The sequence below is a fragment of the Varanus komodoensis genome, unplaced genomic scaffold (genome assembly GCF_004798865.1).
Source record: "Varanus komodoensis strain SLA01 unplaced genomic scaffold, ASM479886v1 scaffold15, whole genome shotgun sequence".
In the NCBI taxonomy this organism is placed as follows: domain Eukaryota; kingdom Metazoa; phylum Chordata; class Lepidosauria; order Squamata; family Varanidae; genus Varanus; species Varanus komodoensis.
In genome coordinates, this window is record NW_025335440.1 from 16420980 (window position 1) to 16444786 (window position 23807).

At 43.3% G+C, this 23807-nt stretch overlaps 1 protein-coding gene across 5 annotated transcripts in view; it reads left to right on the plus strand.

The window, feature by feature from the left end:
* LOC123020912 (phosphofructokinase, platelet) overlaps nucleotides 1–23807 on the plus strand; it is a 60229-nt gene that overhangs the window by 21650 nt on the left and 14772 nt on the right. For 3 of the 5 annotated variants that reach the window (XM_044425169.1, XM_044425167.1, XM_044425171.1), the window contains exons 4-16: nucleotides 755–944; nucleotides 2773–2938; nucleotides 4330–4374; nucleotides 4461–4569; nucleotides 5461–5556; nucleotides 8236–8328; nucleotides 10174–10299; nucleotides 11186–11250; nucleotides 12193–12262; nucleotides 16002–16148; nucleotides 17846–17916; nucleotides 18644–18731; nucleotides 20187–20339. In XM_044425169.1, coding sequence (XP_044281104.1) covers nucleotides 755–944; nucleotides 2773–2938; nucleotides 4330–4374; nucleotides 4461–4569; nucleotides 5461–5556; nucleotides 8236–8328; nucleotides 10174–10299; nucleotides 11186–11250; nucleotides 12193–12262; nucleotides 16002–16148; nucleotides 17846–17916; nucleotides 18644–18731; nucleotides 20187–20339 — 1419 coding nt within the window. The remainder of the gene's footprint in view (nucleotides 1–754; nucleotides 945–2772; nucleotides 2939–4329; nucleotides 4375–4460; nucleotides 4570–5460; nucleotides 5557–8235; nucleotides 8329–10173; nucleotides 10300–11185; nucleotides 11251–12192; nucleotides 12263–16001; nucleotides 16149–17845; nucleotides 17917–18643; nucleotides 18732–20186; nucleotides 20340–23807) is intronic. The other 2 variants (XM_044425170.1, XM_044425166.1) reach the window with 1 other exon arrangement.

A 23807-nucleotide genomic window follows, 5' to 3' on the forward strand; every position in this document is an offset into this window, starting at 1 on the left:
TGAAATGCTACTTTGTCCTAGGATAGGGAGCGTGTAACATTTCAAGGAGGATGCCATGAAATGTTGCTCCCTGTTTGGTGGCAATCGTGTTATCCTCACACCTGCTGTGTGCAAATAAAGTTTGTATATGAGCCATGGACAGCCATCAATTTCTAATCACCATTGGCAACCAGATGGCTGTAAAAATTTTGGCCAGTTCCCAAGCCATGCACACCATGACTCTTCGCGGGAGAGAAAATGTGCTTGTGGGCTGCAGGAATGGAGCCAGGCCCAGCTGCCATCTTGCTCACCCTCTTGGCCGGCCTTCGCTTTGGCTCTGCTTCAGAAGCAACCAGCATGCCTTGCTGTCTGTGAGAATGGCCTTGCCTCTGATTCTTGGCCTGGAGGAGGGTGCTGTTGTTGGACCCCCAGGGTCAATCACCTTGTCACTAGAAAAAAAGGATTAATTATCCCCGTTGAGTTGCTCAGCGGACATGGTAACTGAAAGCATCGTTAGCCTCAGATGCATGCTAGACAAGGGAAACTATTTGCATTGCTTCTTACTTTGACCATCTGATCATCAGTGAACAGCAGAGGTAGGCAGTCCAAAGCCTAGAGAAGAGGGCCAACCCTCCCACAGGTGGACCTACGTGCTGCCACTGTGTGGAAATCCACGCACGCGCGTGTGCTGCTTATATTTTAGGCAACGCGAGCACTGCAGGTTTTCCATGGGAAGGGAAGAGTGAGTTTCTAATTCTTTGCTGTTCTCTCACAGGGGGGGACGGTTATCGGCAGTGCGCGCTGCAAAGCTTTTCGAACACGGGAGGGTCGTCTGAAGGCAGCCTGCAACCTGGTAAAGTGTGGCATCACTAACCTTTGCGTGATTGGGGGAGATGGCAGCTTAACGGGTGCTAACCTGTTTCGCAAGGAGTGGAGCGGACTGCTGGAGGAGCTGGCAAGAAATGGCAAGTGACCTCATTGTTCTTCTGCCTGGGGGAGTAGCTTTCTGTCCTGCTGGCTGAGAAAATAGTGGCACGGTCCTCGAGCACATGTCCCAGGGTATTATCTGATCTGAGCCAGGTGCAGCCATGATTCAGTCGGAGGAACAGAGCAGCCGTTCTCCCAGTTCAGGGCACGGTTCCAAACAGTGATCAAGGCAATGAAAGTGGAGATTGCTGGGGATCCCCAGCCCTTGATTTTTCCGGGATCTGCTAGGTTTGCAGTAATTACTGTGGCAAATGCGTGACTCATCTGCCAAAGGAGTCATTGCGACCTTAATGGATCACAAGAGGTGGGGATCACCAGACCGCTCCATTTTCCAGTCGCTCAGGCTTCTGCGTCTCTTTCCTTGAGCTCAGGCCTGATGAAGCTCTGGGCAGCTGAGCCAGGCAGAGGGGAAGAGGAAGCTAAAAACCTTGCCTCTTGCGCTGGGGAGGCAGACCACTGGGACTATTCACAGTATGCATCCGCTCTCCACCACAATCTCGTGGGATGGTGAAGAGGTCTACTACCTGATTCTGTGCTATCTGGAGGGATTTTAAAAGAACTTCTGGGGCTTGGATTTGGGGCCTTGTGATGGACTGAACCTTTGTACCCTAAAAGTGGAGGAGTATTGCTCCTTGTCCGGGCAGAGAGGAAAGATTTTTAGGGAAAAAATGGTGCTGCACAGCAACAGGGAGAGTGGATCCCCACCCCAGTAATGGGGTATAGACACCTCACTACCATTGCATTCTATTCAGTGTCAAAGTACCCCAAAATGCAAAGGCTACGACGTGGCATTACACTGGGGAGCTGTGCACATTTCAACTCAATCTAATTGTATTTATTTATTCTATTTCTGTACCACCCAATAGCTGAAGCTGGCTAGTGTACCTGGAATCACTGGTTTTTGGTGCCAAATTAGAGTTTCTTCCTTCCGTTAATTTCATTTCTTGGAAGATTATCAGTCTATGAGATTACCAAGATTGGTTGTGCTTTCTCACGTAACTGTTCAAGGGAGAAAACAATGCATTAGGCGCTCTTGCAGCAAAAGCCTCAGTTTCTGTGGCTATTAACAAAGCTGCTTTCTGGGACCCAGTGGTGCATGAGAAATAACTCGTCTTTTTTGAGCTCTTTCTTGATGGCTCTAAAGTATTCAGCTTCAAGGTAGCCGATTTATTGCATACGCACTTGCCAGAACAAATGATATATTTGTTGTTCAGAACACCAGGACTCATTGCTCTAGGAAATCAGTGATTGGGAAAGTACGTAACGCAGTGTGCTTTACGAACCCTGACATTGTTTCTAATATTGCAGGTATCTGCAGAGAAGGAATTATTCAACGTGGGCAGCCAGTATCAGCTAGCTGTTCAGTTTGTCACTGATCTCCTTGCAGAGGGCTCAGAGCTGCTGGCCGCAGGCAGGCATCCGAACAACAAGCTGTCTCCTTTGAGGGCAGCTGCCCAGTGTTCTTACCTGGCCCAACTTACCTGGAACTTTCTGAAGCAAAGCACAGGCCCTCAACTGCTTAACTGTGGGCCTTGTATCTGAAGAGTCACTCTGAAAGCAAAGTAGAGCACTGGGATGGCACCTCTGGGCCCTTCAGCCCATCTGCTACCCTTTCCCAAATGAATGCAGGCAGAAACTCCATGCAGTGTTGAATAATATTATCCTTTCTTCACTGAAGCTGTTAACTCATTTCTCATGGCCACAACTTCCATTTTGCATTTTATACGTGCAAAATGGCATGGCTTTAGCTTTTGACGGAGGATCATGGAGGGTGTTTATCAGACTTTCCTTTTGCTTTCTGGGCAGGTGAGATTGAAGAAGAGGCCGTGAGGAAGTATTCTTACCTCAACATTGTGGGGATGGTTGGCTCCATTGATAATGACTTCTGTGGGACAGATATGACCGTTGGCACCGACTCAGCTTTGCACAGAATCATTGAAGTGGTGGACGCCATCATGACCACTGCTCAAAGGTACCTTGGCTTCAGAGGATGCATGGTGGGATTTGAAGAAGGCACATGGAGATTCATTACCCTATCCCTTTCTGTTTCGCAGCACAAAAGTGTTCTGGTGTTGGGTTCATAACCTTCTGATAAATTCCAAGAGGGGTCACTACATGCAACGGAACTGCCTATATTATATATTAGGTCACAGAGCAGATTTAGACGATACGTGAAACATGAGAGTTCCTGCCAAAGACACCCTCCGTGGCTCAGCACCATCGGTGTGGGCTCGTGCTCCCCCTTTGCCTCTGGGGTCAGCCGAGAATGCAGATTAAAAGAGTGGTACATAACTTAGTGACTTCATGTCACATATTTAGTTTCACTTACAGGAAGAGGAGGGGGAGATGTGACACAGGGCTGGGAGTTGTAAAACTTCTTTCTGTCTAAACATGCATAGGATTGCACACTTAAAAGAAGCCCGTGTGGCAAGGGTTAGTACATGTTCTTATCCTCATGGAAGGCATGGGTACAGCTGATGAGCCCTTACTTGCTCAGTGTGCTTTTCTTGGAGGTAGAAACCCACATTAAATTAACCATGATACTATGAGTCATTGTGGATGACAGGGAGGAATGTGTTGGGCATTATGACATTCTGCTGTTAGGTCCAGCTTGGATGTAATCCTTAGCTATAGTTGGCGCAACAGCAAGATGCATTAACTTCAGTCTGCCGAAATGCTCTTGGGGAATGGGATTTAAATAGTCTCTTTGGAGATTTGTAGCCTTTGGCACAGGGCAGCTAGATGGAAATAAAGCTTCAGGAGGCATTTCTGGATTCCCAGGAGCAGCAGCTTAGTCCTGTCCTCACCTTCTCTGGCATTTGTCACTGGACACATGCCATGGTATGGGAATGACGTGCAGGTGTCGGGGAGGAGGAAATGTCCATATATAGATCAGGTGCCTTTTAAGTTGGGCTGAACTTGTTTTTGTTGGCTGATACTTAGCTGGGCAGATGAATCGGAGGGGAAACCATGGAATGAGATTTGCATCCAGCTTCCTGCAACTGGACAGTCAGTAGCCATCACCAAGTAGCCATCACATAGTTTGAGGAATAGCTTCTAGCCCCACTTAAACAACAGAGCTGGGTCCAATTTAGTGTGGTGCAGTGTTTGCAGTTCTTGCTCTGGAGGAAGCACAAAATCTGATTTGCTGATTCTGACATAATGTCAGAATAGGATTGGCTGTAAAACTGAAAGCAGCTAGTTTATCATGAAGTGGCGGTGCGGGGAAGGAAGAAGGCAAAATGCTAAATACTACCCCTGCAGTGCCAAACTAAGTTTTCCCTTTCCTCTGTACCCCATGCAGATTTCATTAATATCTTGTTTCTCTTGTGGTGATGCTGATCTTTCCTTTGGTTTTCATAGCCATCAGAGGACTTTTGTTCTGGAAGTGATGGGAAGACACTGTGGGTATGTATGTCTAGAAACACCGTATTTAGTAAAGTCGCAGAAACTTTAGTTCCGGTGCTCATTTGGTTTTTGCCACTCTCTCCTAGGTACCTAGCTCTTGCTAGTGCTTTAGCCTGTGGAGCAGATTATGTCTTTATTCCTGAATATCCACCAGAGGAAGGTTGGGAAGATCATATGTGCTCTAAGCTTTCTGAGGTAATCCTTTGACCTAGGAACCCTTGAGCTTCCTTGATGAAAAGCTCAAACATGGTGGGAAAGTGTTCCAAGCCCTGACAGACCGCATTTCCGCAGGGTCAGGACCACACTGGGGTCATGCCAACATGTGAAATATTCTGTGAAAGCTTCTGTCCCTGTGGAATAGTTGCCCAAAATGTTCTAGTGAACTTCCGTTCTCCCTGCCTTTGTGAATTGTTTTCTCCCACATTGGAAAGTGTTGGAAAAGGGGTAACCAGATGGAATCGGATTGGCTGGTAGATGCTGCTACTTCTGTTAGATAAGCAAACACAAAATGGTTCCAGGTCTACAGCTGAATGGGGCTGCCAATAGCAATGAGCTGGCACAAAATGTTTTAAGCTGCTGGAGTCCCATTTTCACACCGGAAATGATCACTGGAGAGCACGAAGCTCAGCCCTAACCAAGTCCTCTTCCCTAGCAAGAGCCAGCTTTAGCAAAGTGTTTGGCATTCTCAGTGCAAGCAACGTAAAGATAAAGCCCCATTTGCAAGTCCTCAGAACCCTGTGCTGAGGTTTTGTGGCATACAGATGTTCTTCAGTGCAAGAGCTAATGTTGAGTGGGCAGAAAAGCTTGAAAGCATGGCTTTATCATCTCTTCTGTTCCTTTCATGCTTCACAAAATGGTTCCATACTAGCCCAGTGTGGGAGTCATTGTGACCTCTTCCACATGGCCAGAAAAATGGCATCTGATCTGGGGTAACTTATGTCCATACCAGAATATTCAGAGCACATTTGCAAAGTTGCAAGCTGTTTGAAAAGCTTCCAGCAAAGCCAGTTTGCTTTCCAGCTGTTCGCTCCAGTTGCAGATACTGTCATAGCTTTAATGGTGCATCTTGCCCTTTTCTTATCCTAGAACCGGGCACGAAAGAAAAGGTTGAATATCATAATTGTAGCAGAAGGTGCCATTGATTCCCATAACAAGCCGATAACTTCAGAACAAGTTAAGGATGTGAGTATCAAGCTGCCAATCATACCTTGTACTGAGGATATATGCAACGAAACACTGTCTGAACAAGGCGCCCTTTAAAAAAGTCCTAGAAATGTGGACAGGTAAGTAAATGCCTCCTTTAAAATAAGTCCCAAACACCTGCATGCAGCTCAGAGCACCCCACACAAACGAAAAGCTAAAGAGAAGATCCAACTCTCCAAAAAGTCTCTTTCAAGTCATTTTCTCATATGTGATGAGTACTGATGCTATCCATAAATAAGTACTAGTAGGATAGGATATTCTGTCAAAATTCATGAAGGTTTGGAATCGTGCTTTAAATGTATTATTATTACTACAGAATGGCTTGCAGCTGGCTCCATTAGCTGGACTGATGCGGCAGTGGTGGATAGGAGCAAGGAGGGTGGTAGTTGAGGGAGGAAGTTCAGAAGAAGGGATGACAAAGAGGGAGGCGCAGATGGACTGAAAGAAAGGGGAATGGAGGAAGAAGGAACTGAGGAAGGCCAGGAGAAAGTATGCTTACTGTTAAGGAAAGTAGGGTTCTTGGATTTTTCTTCTGCGGGATTCTCAGAACATTAAATGTAAGGCAAGGGCTGATGATATGCATTCATATTAGAGAGTATGTGGATGCAGGGAGCAATTGCTGAAATTCAGTTTTCAGACAGGCACTGTGGATCAGCAGCATAGGCTTGCTGGTTCTTAGGGAAACCAGGGGCTTAATCTCGCACATGACTGCTGAATGGTCACACTGCAGGAGCTGCAGTCGGTTCTTCAGCTCTGAGAGGCTCCGTCACCAAATCTCCTTTTAAAGCAAGCCCAGAAGCAAGGAACTAAATTGCTTCCATATTTCTGCCACTTAGGTCTTGAAACACACACCTAGGATGTCTGAGAAAACTTAAACTGATCTTCCCTTCTTCAGTGAACATTAGATTTGAGCTCTGAGTGATGCTGGACAGACATAATCTATTATCAAATTTGAAATGGAGCAACCAGTTTGACTCACAACTTGGCACTGTCCCTTTGAAAAACTTGTATCATGTTGTTGTTATTGTTAATTACATTTTATACTGCCCGTAGCTGAAGCTCTGTGGGTGGGTCACAGCAGTAAGTCACCCATCCAAATTTCAACCAGGCCTGACCCTGCTTAGCTTCCAAGATTAGGCAGGATCAGGCACTTCAACCTGTGGATGACGTTCCCAGAATAGTTTGGCCCTCAGTTTTTGTCTGCAGCCTGAGTCAACTTGGTGTCTCTTCATCCCATTCCAGAGAAAGCACTATTAACTGAAACCCCTAGAAACTCTATGGAAAATACTCTTCTCATTTTGCTGCCTGGGATGTATCTTGCACAATCTGATTCTTTCTCTATGGCCTATTTATTAAAATCTAATTAACATCATTGTATAAGCTCAGTTTGGATTTTATGTGCTATGCTACAAACTTGGCAGTTTTAGCATGATCTGTCAGCTAGGCTTGTTGGAACAAACTGTTATACTGAATTGTGGGTTTCGGCCAGACAATGACTCAGCTTGAGTTGCCAAATTGTTCCTTATGCTTGCAAGGAGTGGGTGAAATGCGTGCTCCCCCATAACTGTACAGCTCCTAGCTTTTATCACTAATTTTGCCTGTCACCACATTCATGCCTGTTAAAATAACTTTACTATCCAGAGATAAGAGAGATCCTGCATTCCAGTAATTTCAGGGTCTCCTCAGCTGGGTTGTTGCTTTTATATGTGCTGAAGAGGGGGAGAAGAACAGCTCAGCAGAAGACTTGAGACCTTTTCCCAATGGGCTGCACAGATGTGGGAAGGAGTTATGGTTCAAGAGTCCCTCTGGGGCCGCCTAGCTACCAGTCAGTGCCTGAGGTGCAGGTTCACCACTGCCAGTTGAAAGTCTTGTTCTTGGCCGGAAGGGCTGCCGTCAAGCAAGCCAGGTTCTCCAGGAATCTTCCGCTACCCGCAAAGAGGGCAGACAGGAAGGTGTGAGATCAGGACTTGGCATGGGGCTCAATTGTGGTAAGGAGTGGAATGGCGTCACCACTTCCCTCCTCCTCGGCATTGCTGTTCTGCCTTTACATGCAGCGGTACATATTTTCCCCTCAGACGTGCCAGAAGCACCCTTTCCTTCATTTAGAAGTAATTTCTCTGCAGTGCAGTTAAGTAACTTCCACCACAAAACTGGAAGGGAAGCATCTGTCAGGCTGAAGACAATCGGAAGTTTATCAGAGGCGAAGGTGGGATAGTAGAGCCATTATTGGCAATGGGGCAGATGAGCTTTCTGCAACCTGAGACGCCCTTCAGATTTTTTAGGCTACAGCTTCCAGTATGCACGATCACTGGCCATACTGGTAGGAGATAAAGTCCCGAAGTGGGAGTTTGATTTACGCACACATTCCTATTATTCCGCTGTTGCCTCTGGTCGGACTGGATTTTGAACTTTGCCACCTTTATTTCTTAAAAACATCTGTCTTTCTCCTGCTTCTGTGTGAGAAGCCAAGAAATTAATTTTGCCGACAAAGGAATTTTAATGCGTCACAAACATTTGTAGGCATTCCTAAAGAGCTGTAGAGTTAAGCTAGAATTTCAGGTCATTGCTTACACAAAATAATTCATGGATGTTCATACAGTTGCTATATCTCATAATCCGGTGTATTCTTTCTAACTTCACACTTTGCCTTTCTTGCAGCTCGTGGTCCAGCGTTTAGGGTATGACACCCGTGTAACTATCCTTGGACATGTTCAAAGAGGAGGGACCCCCTCAGCTTTTGATAGGATTTTGGTGAGTATCGACCAACCAGCTTCAGAATACCAGAAGAATGACAGGTTGTTCAATATTGTATGATGTAACATTGCATAATTGGCCATCATTTTCGGTCCGCTGAACTGTGGGCTGTATGTTCCTTGGCACTGCTGTAGGAAAGAAAGGTTGGGTGAGAACTGCTTTGGCAATAGGTTTGACAGGAGGGCTGGTTGTGGGATTAGGGGTGTGTGTGTGAAGATCTAGCCCAGCTCCCTACTCCTGGCTGGATATATTTTCCAGCACAGCTATTTCCTGCCAGTTATCTTTCTATTTAGCAACATTTCTATACTGTTCTGTGCCTGAATAGATTCTGGAGCAGTGAACTATAAAAAGATAGAAACAGATCAAAGGATACAACAGTATGTTAAGAAAGAATCAATACACTGTGTCTGGTGAACCAAGGAAGGCTCCCGAAATAAAGATGTTTTCAGAAAGTGCCCCCCCCCCGAAAAACCCCCTCAGTGTTTCTGCCTTCCTGAACTCCAGAGGCAGGGAGTTCCATAGAAAGAGGGCCAACACTCTGACGTCTCTTCTCTTCAGTTGGTCCATAGATCCGTGTGGAACCACTAGGGTCATGCTTTCTGATGACCTCTGTGACCCAGGAGGTTGGTAAAGGGGAACTGGTGCTATCTCAAGTTTCGTCCCAAGCTATTTAGGTCTTTATTCACTCCTACCAAAACCTTGCGCCTGGCCCAGTAGCAAATAGGCAGCCTGTGCAGTTCCCTCAACAAACCAGTGGCATGCTGAAAGGGGGCCACTTCTGCCGACAGCTGAGCTGTTAAACCCTGTAGGAACTCCAGCTTCTGGAGCAGCCTTAAGGGCAGTTCCACATGCAGAACATGGCAGTGACCCATCTTACAAGCATCTGTGCCACCGTGGCCAAGTCATACCTGTCCAGAAGAGACCGAGGCATTCTGTGCTGCCCCCATCACTTGGGACTCCAGCCCCAATGATGGACCTAGGAGTATCTCCAGACTACAAGCCTGCTCTTTCACAGGGAGTGCAATCCCAGCCAGAACACACCATGAGCCTTCTCCCGGACTCAGGAACCCCTCATGCTCAGGGATGCTGTCTTGCCAGGATTCGGCTTAGAAGTATTGGCTCTCATCTCAGCCATCCCTGGATCTAGGCCCTGATCCAGGGCTAGCACAGCCTTCTCTGATTCAGATGCCATAAGGAAGCAGCCTGCTGGTGACACTTGGCTCCAAAGCCATTGCTGACTGCTCCCAGCATCTCTCCATATAGATATAACACTGAGAACCAAATGAGACCCGTGGAACCCCATAGCTCAGTTTTCACGGGGTTGAGGAATAATCACCCGATCTAACTTTCTGAAATCACCCACACAACTCAGACTAGAACCACTGCAATGCAGTCTCTCCAGCGCCCGGCCCACAGCCACGCCAGCAGATCCCCTGGTGGGCGGAGTCAAAAGCCAGAGCGACACCAAGCAGAATCAACAGCTGCAGTTCTCCTGCCCCACCTTGTGTTTAGCACGTAGATCTTACAAAGGGCATTTTTGGATGCTCAAGCTAGAAGTGGAGGCCTATAGGTAAATAAACAGACTCTTGATCAACCAGAGGATCACCCATGCGAAGTATATGATTTATTTGATTTTTTGTAGGCCCCACAGAGGATTTTAAAGCTGTGGACATTTGTAGTGGTGGGATTGGGGTTTTTTTCTCTTCTTCCTTCTAATGTTATGGAACTGGTATTCAAAAAGAGCATTATGCAGTTGCTTGTTGGCACACATCAAAGTCAAGATATCCGCTCTAGAATTATTTGGTGTGCTTAAAAGCTCGCGCATCTCTCTTGCATCTCCAGGCAAGCCGCATGGGCGTGGAGGCAGTCCTGGCCCTCTTAGAAGCTACACCTGAGACTCCCGCCTGCGTGGTCTCACTGTCTGGAAACCAATCCGTCCGCCTGCCTTTAATGGAGTGTGTGCAGATGGTGAGTTGCTGAAAAGAAGCCATTGTACGAATGCTCCAGCACTATCTTGCTTGCCCGCTGTAATCAATGGGCTCTTGTGCCTTGGCAAGACAGGAGGAGAGCGTTTCTCCGCACTCAGTACAATGAACTCCAGTGATCCCCCAGTGGCCGTGATCGGGCTTAGCAGATGCCATGTGGCTCTGAAGAGCCAGTGGTGGGTTTCTTTTGGCATGCAAATACCTGCAATATGGTTGCTGCCTGCTGATTCTCGTGGCAGCGCCCTTGCTGCCTTTCTAGTTGCTTGTTTGAGGAGAGACACTATTCACGCCTGGTGATGTACACGCCACTTAAATGAGACAATTCTGGCTTCCCGAAGCCTCTGCAGCATCGCTACACTGAACCATTCTGTATGGTGCAGTCTTTGAATCCATGCTTTGAGTCCACAAACCTAAGCAATAAGCCTATTTATTTCTTTTCTTGTTAAAGTCTTTCCTGCCTTTCCCAAGCCATGGATCAAGGCAGCTCACTAAAGTTACAAGAGATAAATTAAAACAGTGAATCCTATTAACTATGTAAGTTATAGAAATGAAGTCAGCAATGTCATAACCAACCGACCGACGTTATCCTGAACAGGGCTTGGGGGCTGAATGATGCCACCCTGGACATGCTTACTCATAAATAAGCCTCAAGGGGGTCAACTGGGCTTGCTTCTGAGTGCACATGGAATAGGATTACACTGTAAACCCCAGTGAAATAACTTGGGTTCACATGATCTAATTGCACGAGCAAAGTTGCAGCTCTTGCCATCTGTCTTGAATTCCTTCCCTGCTTTAGGACCTGTGCTGGTAGAAGGTATCATTTTCTAATGTGTGATTATCTATTCTCTTCTTTTTTTCCATTTCGAAAGACCCAAGATGTGCAGAAATGCATGGACGAAAGAAGGTTCAGTGAGGCTGTGCAACTCCGTGGAAGGTGCGACGCTACTCTTCATTTTCCCACTGGCTGAGATTGCCCTGTTGCATCCAGTGAACTCTGCCTAATCATGTTATTTTTCATGGCTAAGAAGTGTGAACAAGTAGATTACTTTTCCTATATGTGGCATGTATGTGAAATAAAATACCTCGGCATTAACAAAACAGCTCTAAACCTATGCAGTGGCTCTTGGGTCAGCCCAGCAGCAGAGAAAGAAGAATGTGCCCTGAGCATGATCTCTCCTGACTCTGAAATGCCTTTTAATTAAAATGGCTGGCCTTGCCTTGAGGTGGAGACCTCACAATCGCAGAGCACGTACGAGCTGTATGTGGCTATCGACTGTGGGAGCACCCACTGAGCAATGAAAGTGTTTCTTGAAGGCCCTCTGGAAGGCAGTTTATCAGAGGCCATTGCCCTTCCCAAATATACACAAGATAGTGATAGTAAACAGTGTACATGAAATACGCCCAGACATCTTTCCTCTTTTCCTTAGTTCATAGAATTGTGGGCCAAGTTTCACAGGAGTCTGCCAGAGGTATCGATGGGGTGTTAAATTTCCTTGTTTTACAGTTAAGTTTGGGAGAGTACAGCAAAAGTATGTTACCCTTCAGATGTTCCATTGATGTTTAACAGAACATGTTGTGTTACTACATTAAAAGAAATTGCTTTGTTGTTGAAGATAGCAGTACACTGAAAACTTCCAGTCCTGTCCACAGCAGAACAAGAGGCACAATAGCAACAACATTCACTGCCTGAATGGAAGGCTTATCCGAAAGTGTTAATTTTCTAGCAAGAGTAGCAAAAGTAAAAGATGCTTGGTTCCTGGATGTTCTCCGTGTCTTTTAAGTCAAAAATCCCTTATGGACATTTTCGCTAATAAAATGTGAAATTGCTTTATTGTTGAAAATAGCAACACACCGAAAATGTTGTCTTCTTCTACAGGAGTTTTGAGAACAACTTGAATACATACAAGCTATTGTCTACCAAAAAGTCAGCTGCTGAACTTCCCAAGGTACTTCCTGTTAAGTCATTTGGCTCGTTCCTTGATGGCTTCATTCTTTGTTGCTGGATGCTTTTGTTGAGCAAAATCTTATGGAAACAGATTATTTAGAATTTTTGCAAAAACTGTCCTCACGGAAATACCTGGAATTAAGCTTGGTATAACTGGCCATGGGCCTGAATGATCTGTCGAGGCATGAGAGGCAATGGTGTGAATTTTGGAAATATTCCACAAAAGCCCATCTCTTGCTACTGTGTTTCCCTGAAAATAGGACCTACCCCAAAAATAAGGCCTAGTCTTATTTCGGGGTAGGTCCTATAATATAAGCCCTACCCTGAAAGTAAGACCTATTACCAAAAATTACTGGTAATAGGTCTTTTTTTTGCTTACTTGCAGAGTGCCAGCGGAGTGCAGAGGGCGCAGCGGGAGGATGCAGAGCGGCTTAAGCCGATACTTCCTCTATAGTCCTGGCTCCTGGAAGGGCGGAGTGATATCCGCCTGTCACAGGAGCCGGCACTATAGAGGAAGCATCGGCTCATGCCACTCTGCTTCCTCCGCTGCCTGTGATGGTACCGGTAGCAGGTGCTGGAGAGGATCGGTGTATACAGCTTTTGGCAGCAATTGGAGTGCAGAGCAGAGGGGTGTAGAGCAGAGGGGTGCAGAGCAGAAGCGTGCAGAGCAGAGGGGTGCAGAGCAGAGGGGTGCAGAGCAGAAGCGTGCAGAGCAGAGGCGTGCAGAGCAGAAAGGTGCAGAGCAGAAGCGTGCAGAGCAGAAGCGTGCAGAGCAGAAGGGTGTACATTAAATGTACATTTTGTACATAAAAAAAATAAGACCTACCCGAAAATAAGACCAAATGTGTTTTTTTTTGAGCAAAAAGACAGTGTCTTATTTTTGGAGAAACACGGTATTTATTACTGGAAGACTCTTTCCACAAGGCCTTATGAAGGATTATTTTAAAAATCCAGTTCAGTCAGTGAGTGGCTGATATGAGCAACGCCACTTGACAAGCTGCAAAACAAAATGGAATAAATTTTACAATGTCCGTACACCCCTAACTGTGTTAGCCTGACTATTCCATGTAGCTGAATTGTGTTCAGTATTATGCATATCAAAAAGAACGCACCTGCTGGTTGTTTATAATGACAAGATAAGAAGGAAATGTCTCCAGCCACCATCTTACTTTTAAATCTCTCTGTTCTTTTTAACAGGATGGTATCTCATGTAGTGTATGTAAAAATAAATACATAAATAAGCACAAAGCAATTAATCTTAGCAAGCCCTTGGTTGCTAGGTTTGGAGGCTATATTATTATTTTTGCATGGCAACAAGAATTGCTATTTGAGTATTTATCGGCTGTGCACTTTTTATTTTAAGCTGGACAACAAATGTGCTCAGGCCTTATTCTTCAGCTTTGCCACAGGCTTGATTTTAGTTAGTGACTCAGAATCCCTTAGAAAACACCAAGGGTATCAAGTTATTGCAGACTGTTAAGAATGTGAGTGGGCAGAAGAAAATGATTGTTTATTTATTTAGGATATTTATATGCTGTCCTATTGCAAAAGCCTCAGGACGGCTTACATAAATAGAATACAAATATCAACATAAATAAATTATTGACCCTCTCTGGCTGCAATATATTTATGTATTTTAGTTGATTTCATTCAACTAAAATATTTCCTAAACTTAACAAAACAGATAGGACTGCACACTAATCTCCTTGGTCTTTTCAATTTATTCTCTTCTATCTGTGTTGTTGGGGCTTTTTGCTCCAACAAGATGGGAGAATATGTCTTTAAGGAGACAAACCTACATCTAACTAACCATTTGTTCAATGTAACTCTCTCTACCAAGTCACACCCAGAGGGCATTATGACCCACTGTGTCGGAGCTTCTCAGATTCTCCTGATTTCTTTCTGTTACAGTTCCATAGCTATAAAATAATGCTGGGGAACAAGGCAGACATCTAGTCTCTCTTTCTGTTACATGCAGTCCAGGATCTAGGGTATTAAAATATTTTTTAATGGAAGTAAGAGCCAGAGTGTCAATTGGTTACTCGGCTGGAAGAAGATTTGTACCCTAATTTGCCCACCCCCAGAATGGGCACAGCACCAGTACATGCTGTGCTCCTCTTTTTCTCCTATTCTTCCCTGCCCTTGCTGTTATTTGCTTCTCTGATTGCTGTTTCATGGCAATTTATCTGAAAGCATGAAAGGAGTATTGTTCCGTTGACCAGCTACGTCCTAACTACTTCTTTAAGCAGATAGCTATCATTTTGGAAAGTCAAGAAACTTGGATTAGAAAAATGGTTCATGGCTGTTTGAGCATAGTTAATATTTTCTTTCTTGCTTAAAATAGGGATTTAAAGTTTTGATTCTGAGTATTATGTACATAAGGGGTCAGCACCATGTTCCAGAAAATTCCACAAATATAGTTTCTCTTAGGGACCATTGTCTCAAATGTCTGCAATGCCATGCTTGAGAGGAGCAGATGGGGGAACAAAACATTAACATGAAATCCAAAGCCTTTGAATCCATAGTGTTTGCTCAGCATGCAGGTCTTTGTGATAAACCATTAGGCTGTTTGAAGTTGATCATCCACGTCATGCCCGATGGTGCATCAAAAGTTCTTAAGAGGGGGTAAAATATTCTTATATTTCACTGGAAGGCTGATGGGAAACATGATGTGAGCCTCATAATTGTGAGCTGCCCAGAAGTGCTGCAGCACAACTGGGCAGCATATAGATGTTTTAAATAAATCAGTAAAGTTAAATAAAGGACGTTGGCATGCTTGTTAATTTGTAATTCTGAAGAGAGTGATCCTCAGATGCAAAACTAATAAGGTCCTCCTGCTTTTAGATGATAGAAATAATTCATTACTTAATACATAGCCCTAGGTGGCAGGCAGTATCCTATACACTGGTTGCCTTGCACAACGATCGCTTTGCATGCAAATGATTATTTGGGTTTTATTAATGCAACTCCTTTCTGGGAAAAGTGGTTGCAATCAGCAATGCATGCTTTGCCTTGTTGTACATCAGCGTCCGTATGGCACCAGCACAATGCATGGCGTTTGGAAGCACTGCTGATGGTACAAGGCTGGTGGCTCCCTGGGGCCTTGAATGGTGGACTTGCAATCTTTGATCAGCAGGTGGTCTTTTGGTTACATCCCACATTGGTTCATAGAGTATTTATGGCATTTGATGCGATCACCTTCAGAAGGTAAGGTACATGCCATGCTTTCTTTTAGTGCATTTGCATTTGTTTATCCATATAGGTTGCAGTTGGACAAAATCAACTACACATTCATATCTACTGCGTTAGATTTCTTTTCTTTGTCCGTTCTTTTTTGCAACATACTGTCTGTGACAGTATAATTAGGATAGTATTCAGAGAGGTGTGACTGCAGGGGCACTGAAAAAAATGAAAGAATGGACGTGGCCGAGGAATACTGGAAGTTGCAGGAGCTTTTTCTACCTAAGCATGTACAGGACGGGCATGCTTAATTCTTTTAATGTTCAGCGGCATATGAAATATAGGTCATTAGTATAAAATCTCCATCTTGTTCACACTAGGTCTCACAAAATTTGGGAGTAAATATGTTAAAGAAAGAACGATTTGCTTACACTTAGCATTGCTTTAAAACCTGGAGTCCACAATTTGCTCTTTCTCTCTTTTCTCTCTCTCAGATTGCTTTATCGCAATCAGTTGTGTACAGTATATTCCTGAGAATATTGTCTCTTTTTTTCTTGCAGAGTAACTTCAATGTAGCTGTTTTAAACGTAGGTGCTCCAGCAGCTGGAATGAATGCAGCAGTTCGATCTGCTGTGAGAATTGGAATAACTGAAGGACACAAAATGTTTGCCGTCACCGATGGCTTTGAAGGGTTTTCTAAGGGGCAGGTTAGTATATTCCAAAGATTGCCTTTTACGATAGTACCATGGTTTGGTTGTTGTTGTGATTATTATTGAATGTGCCTTCTGACCAGGACCTTCTAAGACGCAGAAGCAGATTTAAGGTATCCCTCTTTTAAAATACAATTGCATACAAAAGTAGAGTTTTAAAAGACCCGAGCCAGAGTTGCTAGTGAAATATTATTAAAGGGGAATATGAAAGTGTACACATGTGGGTATATGTGTAAGGGGGAGAGAGACTCATTGGGCAGAATGTCAAACTCTGAAAGAAATTTGGCTAAATCTCTTGGTTAGGGGAATTAAGCAGATCCCTAAAAACTAAACCCTTGCTACCTACAGCACAACAGAGTAACAAACAAAAGACTCCTTATGATGGATGGAGGTTTCCTTCCTTCCTTCCTTCCTTCCTTCCTTCCTTCCTTCCTTCCTTCCAGAGGCTCTGTTATTAGATGCAAGATTGTCTAGTGTCATACATAATAAAATGGATAATTTATCTGCAAGGTTATTGTAAACATATTATATTATTCCCCCATCCACAAAGGACTGAAATCTGGTCCATCTTTATTTGGACCACAGCTAATTTTCCCATAGTACTTCTAGAAACATGCTGTAAAAAATGTTTTAATAAATAAATAAATAAATAAATAAATAAAGATCCATACAATGTATATTAAAAGCATTTGCTCCATGGACCCCACATGTGGACCCTTCAATTTCAGATTCCATGTATTTGTTCCGAGGGCAGCTTTTAAGTGACCTTGGCAGGGACCCTGGTTGGCAGTTTGCCTGGCCTGGAATAGCAATGGCAGTATGAACTATCTGGAGATAAGAACAGAGGCTAATAAAGACAGACAAAAAGCACATTTATCACAGTTGTCACATTTGGTTCCTGGGGGGTTTTTTCCCACTGAGGAAACAAAATTAAAAAGTGTGTTCTCTTCTGATGCTTTTAGTGTGACATGGTTATGAACATATTAAATGTTTTTATAGAGAAGAAACTGAAAAGGCTTTATTTTATTATATTTATATCCCACCTTTCTCTCATTGTGGAATTCAAGGTGGCTACATGTGGTTCCCTTGTGGTCTCCCCTCCAAGCTCAAGCCACCCCCAGACCTGCTTAGCTTCAATGGGGTGGGTGCCTTATGTGCCTTCAGACCATACTCTGGATATAGTCTCATGATAACCCAAAAAACCAGAACTAAATGCAAAAGTGGAGGACACTTCTGTTCCTTCACATGTTCTGTCCCCAAATTAAAGTGGTTCAGTTGTTTTGGACAGAAGTCTTGAATCTTCTCCCTCTCACCAACACCACCAGCCTGTTTCATTGGAAGCTGCCTAGCTCTGCTTCATAATCAAAGCTGTTTCATAATCCCATTTCAGTTTTTCCACCACATTTTATTAAATGTGCCATGTAGTTATGGGTTTGCACATTCAGCTGCCGGAGATTCAAGGAGGGGATGGAAAAACTCTTGAATTCACAGTTCTAAAGGATGTGATCTGTGTAAATGAGATGTGAACAGTGAGAAACTGAGAATCAAACCAAGGTGAAATTGAATGCCATGAGGATGCTTTTCTGGTCGCTGTGCACAGTTCGATGTTTGAAGAGGTTAGCATTTGTTCTGAACTATGGCATGGTAATTTGAAAATCGCTCAATCAGCCTCTCAATTTGGTTTTAAATTATAGATCAAAGAAATCAGCTGGGGAGATGTTGGAGGTTGGACTGGCCAAGGAGGATCAATCCTGGGCACAAAACGGTAATGTTAAAAGATTGCATTCTTCATCTTCTAGTAGACTGAAGAAATAATAGTGAGAACTTCTATATTTATCAGTAATTTTATATGATAATGTATATTACGAATGGAAAGAAATTACTATTGTGAATCTGTTTCTGAACAGTTAGGCCTGATAGTTGCTATTATGTCCCATATCACTGTATTCTAGTAAGATTTGTAATGTGAATTATACATAGAATAGGGAGATTACTTGGTTACCTCCTGCATGATCGTGGCCAAATACATATCTAGAGCCCAGAACTGAAATAAATTGGGTGACACACACACCTTTGCAGACCGATGTGTCTACAGAACTGTCTACAGAATTTAGGATTGGGGCATACAGGTGTCTGTGACAATAAATACTTATTTCTCTGAAATTTCATAAATGAGCATAGACCCATAGAAATTATGGTTACTTACTACCCTGAATGTCTATAATATTATCCAAAGTTGTTCTGAAAATTACCCATTTTGGTGAAGGAAAATAAAGGAAAACCTGAAAGATAAAAAGAATGGCATAACAAAGAAAATAATTGTTTTATTTTATGATGTTTAAAGTAACAATCTCCTAGCTTAGCAATTGCATGTAACCCTTGCAGTTTTGTAAAACTCATGATGTTGAATGGTGCTGTTAGTGGATTCACACATTAAATCTTTTTTCACTGCTGATTTTTTTGTCTTAAAAAACAACCCATCTGTATTTTAGTACCCTCCCTGGAAAATATTTGGAGAAGATTGCAGAACAGATGCGAGCTCATAACATCAATGCCCTCCTAGTTATTGGTGGATTCGAGGTATATCACTTTGTTTTCTTTCCTCTGAGAGTTCTTATTAATACGCAAGCTCTGACAACTACAGTTGTGTGTGCTATCAAGCACTAATGTGATGGTTCAGATGTGAAGACCTCTGAGATTGTGGAATCAAAGTTCAGCCCTTCTGCTTCAAGACTTCATGTTGCCGAATGTCCCAGTGGGCAGAATCCAATATGGCTGCTGCACAGGAGGCCCCTCCCTCTCTCCCTCTGATTCCACTCTGCAAGCAGGACCCATCACTTGCCCAACAGAGATTTAATGTTTCCTACAGGAAGTCCCCAAAAGGAACTGAAACACTGGTTTCTGGGCAGGGAGAGCTCAGAGAAGCTCTGTTGACTTGCCTCCTTCCAGAAACAAGTGCTTCTGATTGGTTTTGGTTGGTCCCAGAAATGCTTAATCAATGTCTTGCTTGAGGAATGGAATGAGTAGGGGCTCAGTGCCCTATTGGATTCTGCCTAGTGAAATTGATGGCATTCATTGACAGTGAACCAGGTAGAAGGTTTATCATTGGACTCACTCTAAGAAGACTGTTGTTGGCTTTTCTTGGCCTGTGAGTAGGAGAGGAGGCTGATCCAGCACTAGGCATGGTCATTTCCATATCCCCAACAGCAATCATTAATACATTGAGTAGAGAGAGGGAAAGTTTGACATGATATGCAGACGCTAAGTTATAATCCATGTCATGGACCCAGAAGTGAAACACTACACTACCCTTCTGTGTTCTGTGGCAGCCCAATATTTCTTTTTACCCCTAGAATGATGTGCTGGATAGCTTTTAAAAAAACATTCTTTTATTATCCTTCCACAGCAAGAAACCACTGCTTAAACAGCTTCTGCTTAGGTATCTAAACCAGTTCTTTAATGAAGCTAATCACATGTTTGATGTAATCTATGCTTGAACAGAAAAAGTAACGTGCAGGTGTGAGATTTGTTTTCTTTGTGCCATTGGAGTGCTACACTACAGTGTTACACAGAGCTGGCAGGAATGTTACCTTAACTGTTTGCTCTTAGAGTTATTTTGCTTGTCACTGTTTCTGTCTTATCCACTGTTCAATTTTATGTGTGGTGTTCGCTCGTGTCTCCTTGTGGCTGGAGACTGACTGCGGTTTTCAAGAGTGCTGAAAATGTGGTTTGAGAGAGGCCTTGCTCCAATGCAACACACACCTCTGTGCCACTGTTGTCTTTAGTCCAGCAGGTTTTGAAATGACCCAAAAGCCTGTTTACCAGGGACAACAAAGAATGGGCACACACCATGTGTGAGATCCCTCTTTCAAAACACTTTTGAATCTCTGGGGGAGAAAAATCATAACATCTGAATCTAGTGTGTGTGATAGTAAACAAATCCCTCTGCCAAATTAATATCCGTGTTACTGTAATTACAATCTTTTTTTTTTTGTCCCCTCTAATTTTGCATACATTACCATGTGTGCCCTTCAGGCCTACCTGGGACTTTTGGAGCTCTCTGCTGCCCGGGAGAAATATGATGAGTTCTGTATTCCCATGGTTATGGTTCCTGCAACCGTATCCAACAATGTACCAGGTTCTGATTTCAGCATTGGTGCAGACACTGCTCTGAACACTATCACTGATGTAAGTCTCTCTCCTCTTGCCTGCAAGCTTACTAACATAGCTGTCCTAGTCGCTGATGAACGCACTGGAGGTGGGGACTTTCTTGGACCAGAACACCAGGAAACACGATCGAAGAAGAAATGAGTTCTGAAATGTCTTGATCAGACAATATGTTTTGGAAAACATGAAAGCTCCATTTTATTTTATTAATGCCTTTCAGAAAGCATGTATTCCATCTTTCTAAAATTGCGGTCTTCAGGGCCACTTACAAACAAATTCTTATCAAATTAATAAATTCTTATCACATTCAAATTGATAAGAAATTCCTATCAATTTTATAGCACTTACCATAGCAAGCACTATCTCTAAGTAGCTACAGACACACATTAAAATACATAATTACAAATAGGAAAAAATCATTAGTAAAAGCGTGTCAAATATTTTAATCTAAAAGAGCAGCAGAATATCAGGGTAGCACAATCATTCAGGAAAAGCTTGGGTGGAGAGATGGGTCTACAAAAATGCATCTGTTTGGATCAGATTAACCAGTCTAAACCACAAAACTTAGGAGAAAATAGACAAGACCATTAAATGCAGAAGGCAATAGCCAAAGTATTCATGAATGGAATACAAATCCCATGGAATACATTCACCATTTAGGCAAGGTGAATTTTCTAGACTCTTATAGTGACTGTTAAAATATGAATTAGAAAAAAACATGTACAGCTAATTTTCCATGCCCAAGGGGAATGTGTGCAAATGTTCCTCAAGCAGCACGTTGACTCAGTTCCATGCAGCAAATTGCTTTTTAAACCACTGGTTTCTCAAAAACATGCACTGATTTGTCATGAAAATTTTCTGTTTGTTGTGAAAGTCCAACTCCCATCCACCAAACCATAACCAAACCAAAATAAAATATTCTACTGGGCTCGCATAAGCCTCTAGTCATAAATTGCAGCCTAAGATTTCTCTATTAAAGAAGATGGGATGACATATACACCTCTCTTTAAAAATCCTGTAACATCTAAAAGCTTGGCTGAGGCATAAAAGTTTAATGGGAAAAAGCTTGCTTTAGCAGATGCCAAAATACAACAGGCAGTTCAAATGGATGTCTGTTTTTTCCTGCTGATGTTGATCTTGGCTGGACATGCATTGAACTTTTTATAGCCATTTTAAGCCTTCTTCTCATATATCATAAATTATCTGCACATGCCACTGATTTTCCATTTCTGGTACAAAAATTTACCCACCTCAATTTTTATAGACATACTAAGGTGAGCAATGTATGTCTCTTGCTATCCTTTCTCTGCTTCATGGGTTTTCCTGTCTTTTTCAATGGATGTCATTAGAACATGTAGACTTGCAAACCTAAAGAAGTTGTAGCTTGTTTTTCTTCCTTTGCCTTATACTTAGAATGCAGTTGCTGGCTAGATTGTAGATAGGTGGTCCTTCTTAGACTGCTTTTCATAGAGTAGTTGCTCCATCTTAAAATCATGCTGGTCTCAATACGAGATGAGCCCTGTGAGTGGTTTTGTATGGTTCGTGCTGACCAGATACTTTCCCAACAGTGTTTCAATAACGGTGGGTATTTCTGACAGACAGGCGGCTCACCACCACTGACCTTCTGCCACCAAGTGCAGCCACAGGGAAGTATAGGGAGCACGCTTGGACGGATGCTCGAAGCACATGCAAACGGGCTTGCATTTCCTAAGAATGCTTAAGTGCTCTGCAGTATGGATGATGTTGCTTGGCCAGGAGGTTCTCGAAGCACTGATGCATATATTGTGTCCAAAAGGATATTCAGCGTCAACATTTCAACCTTGTTTTATTCTGTCCATATTTAATGTTAACCTTAAACTATCTGTTTTTTTTTTTCTTGTTTTGAGCAAATATCCGTGGCATTTGTAGCTGATACTCATTCGTGCAGAGTGATCATGAAACATTCAGTGGGTGCTTATGTGGCTGTGTCAAGCTAATCTGTACGGGATGGGAAAAACTTCGTTTCATAAGTTTTGAGGGATTCTAAAATGTGGGTGTCTTATGCCTCTGCCCCCAACCTGAGGGGTTTTCTTCATCTGATCGTGCATCCTGTGCTAAACGTGAGCCAGCCACGCTTCTAAGGAAATCATCTTTCAGAAACATATTCTCCTCCTCTTCCTTAGATGGGCAGCTAAGCCAGTGCCCATCATTTCTTGTGAGTGGTCTATCCATAAATTAAATATGTGCTGTGTGAAAAGGTGCTTATGTTTTGCCTTGAATCTATTCCCATTCTACTACCAGTCATTTAATGACCCTGGATTCTAGCACTATGAGAGAGAAGGACAAGGTCTCTGCATTTCTAGAAGCCATTTGGAACTGTATAAACCACACTGATGCTCACCTCACCCACAGTTATATTGTCTGGGCTAAAAGTCCCTGAGCACTTTAGGGTACAATCTTCAACATGCTTGGAGAGAAAAGAGAGCTATAATGTCCAGTAGGCCCTGGCTAGGGCTTTCTCTGTCTAAACATGTGAAAAAGTTGCTCCATTTGTCTTTCTTCTTGGATAAACATGAACCCCTTGATCATTCTGGTTACCCATTTCTGCCCCTTTTCCAGCTCTGCACAATCATTTCTGAGATGTGGTGGTAAAAACTGGTCAGAGTATTCCAATGTGACTACACTGTAGATTTATATAGAAGCACTGCAATATTATTTTGGTCCCTTTCCAAATACTCTCTCAATAGACTTTGCATTTTTCTTTGCTATTGTGGACTGAGTTCATGTTTTTGTTGATTGCGTCACTATGACTAAAAGTTTTCTACTGGTTAGTAACTACCAATTCTGACCCCATCAGTGTATATGTAAGTTAAGAATTTTTATCTCGGCGTGCATCACTTTTCATTTCCAGTTTAGTTGTCATCTGGTTGTCCAGTTTCCTAATTCTATGAGAAGTTTCAGGAGCACTTTGAAGTCCAGGAGAGCCCAGGAGGGACTTTAATCAAAAGCTTTTAGAAATCCAGATATAGAATAGCCACTTGATCAAAGTTATCTGTGTGTTTTTTGGCAGTCAGATAGCTCTCAAAAGTTTCTGGAGCTATACTTCCCCTTCCAGAAGCCGTACTGATTTTTCTTCAGCAATAATTGACTTTTTAATGAGAAGGTTCCATCCTTTAGTGGCCTGTGGGTACATTAGCCATTTTGAAAAAGTGCCCTGAGCATCATGGAAATTGGCTGCTGTGGTGGTGTGGTGAGCCATACTGGGAGAACCCCCATCTGTGTTTGCATGTCTACCTTATCTCTGTGCCCTTCACTCTGGCTTCTCTGCCTGGCTCTTTTCAGTCCGTCCGTCCGTCCGTCCGTCCTTCCTTCCATCCATCCATCCATCTTCCTCCTCCTCCTCCTCCCCCATCTCTTTCTCTGTCTTGCTCGTTCTTTCTGGTCCTTCCTTTCTCTCTCTCTCCCCATCCCCATGCAAGTGAATAGACCAATTTCTCTATCCATTTGTAC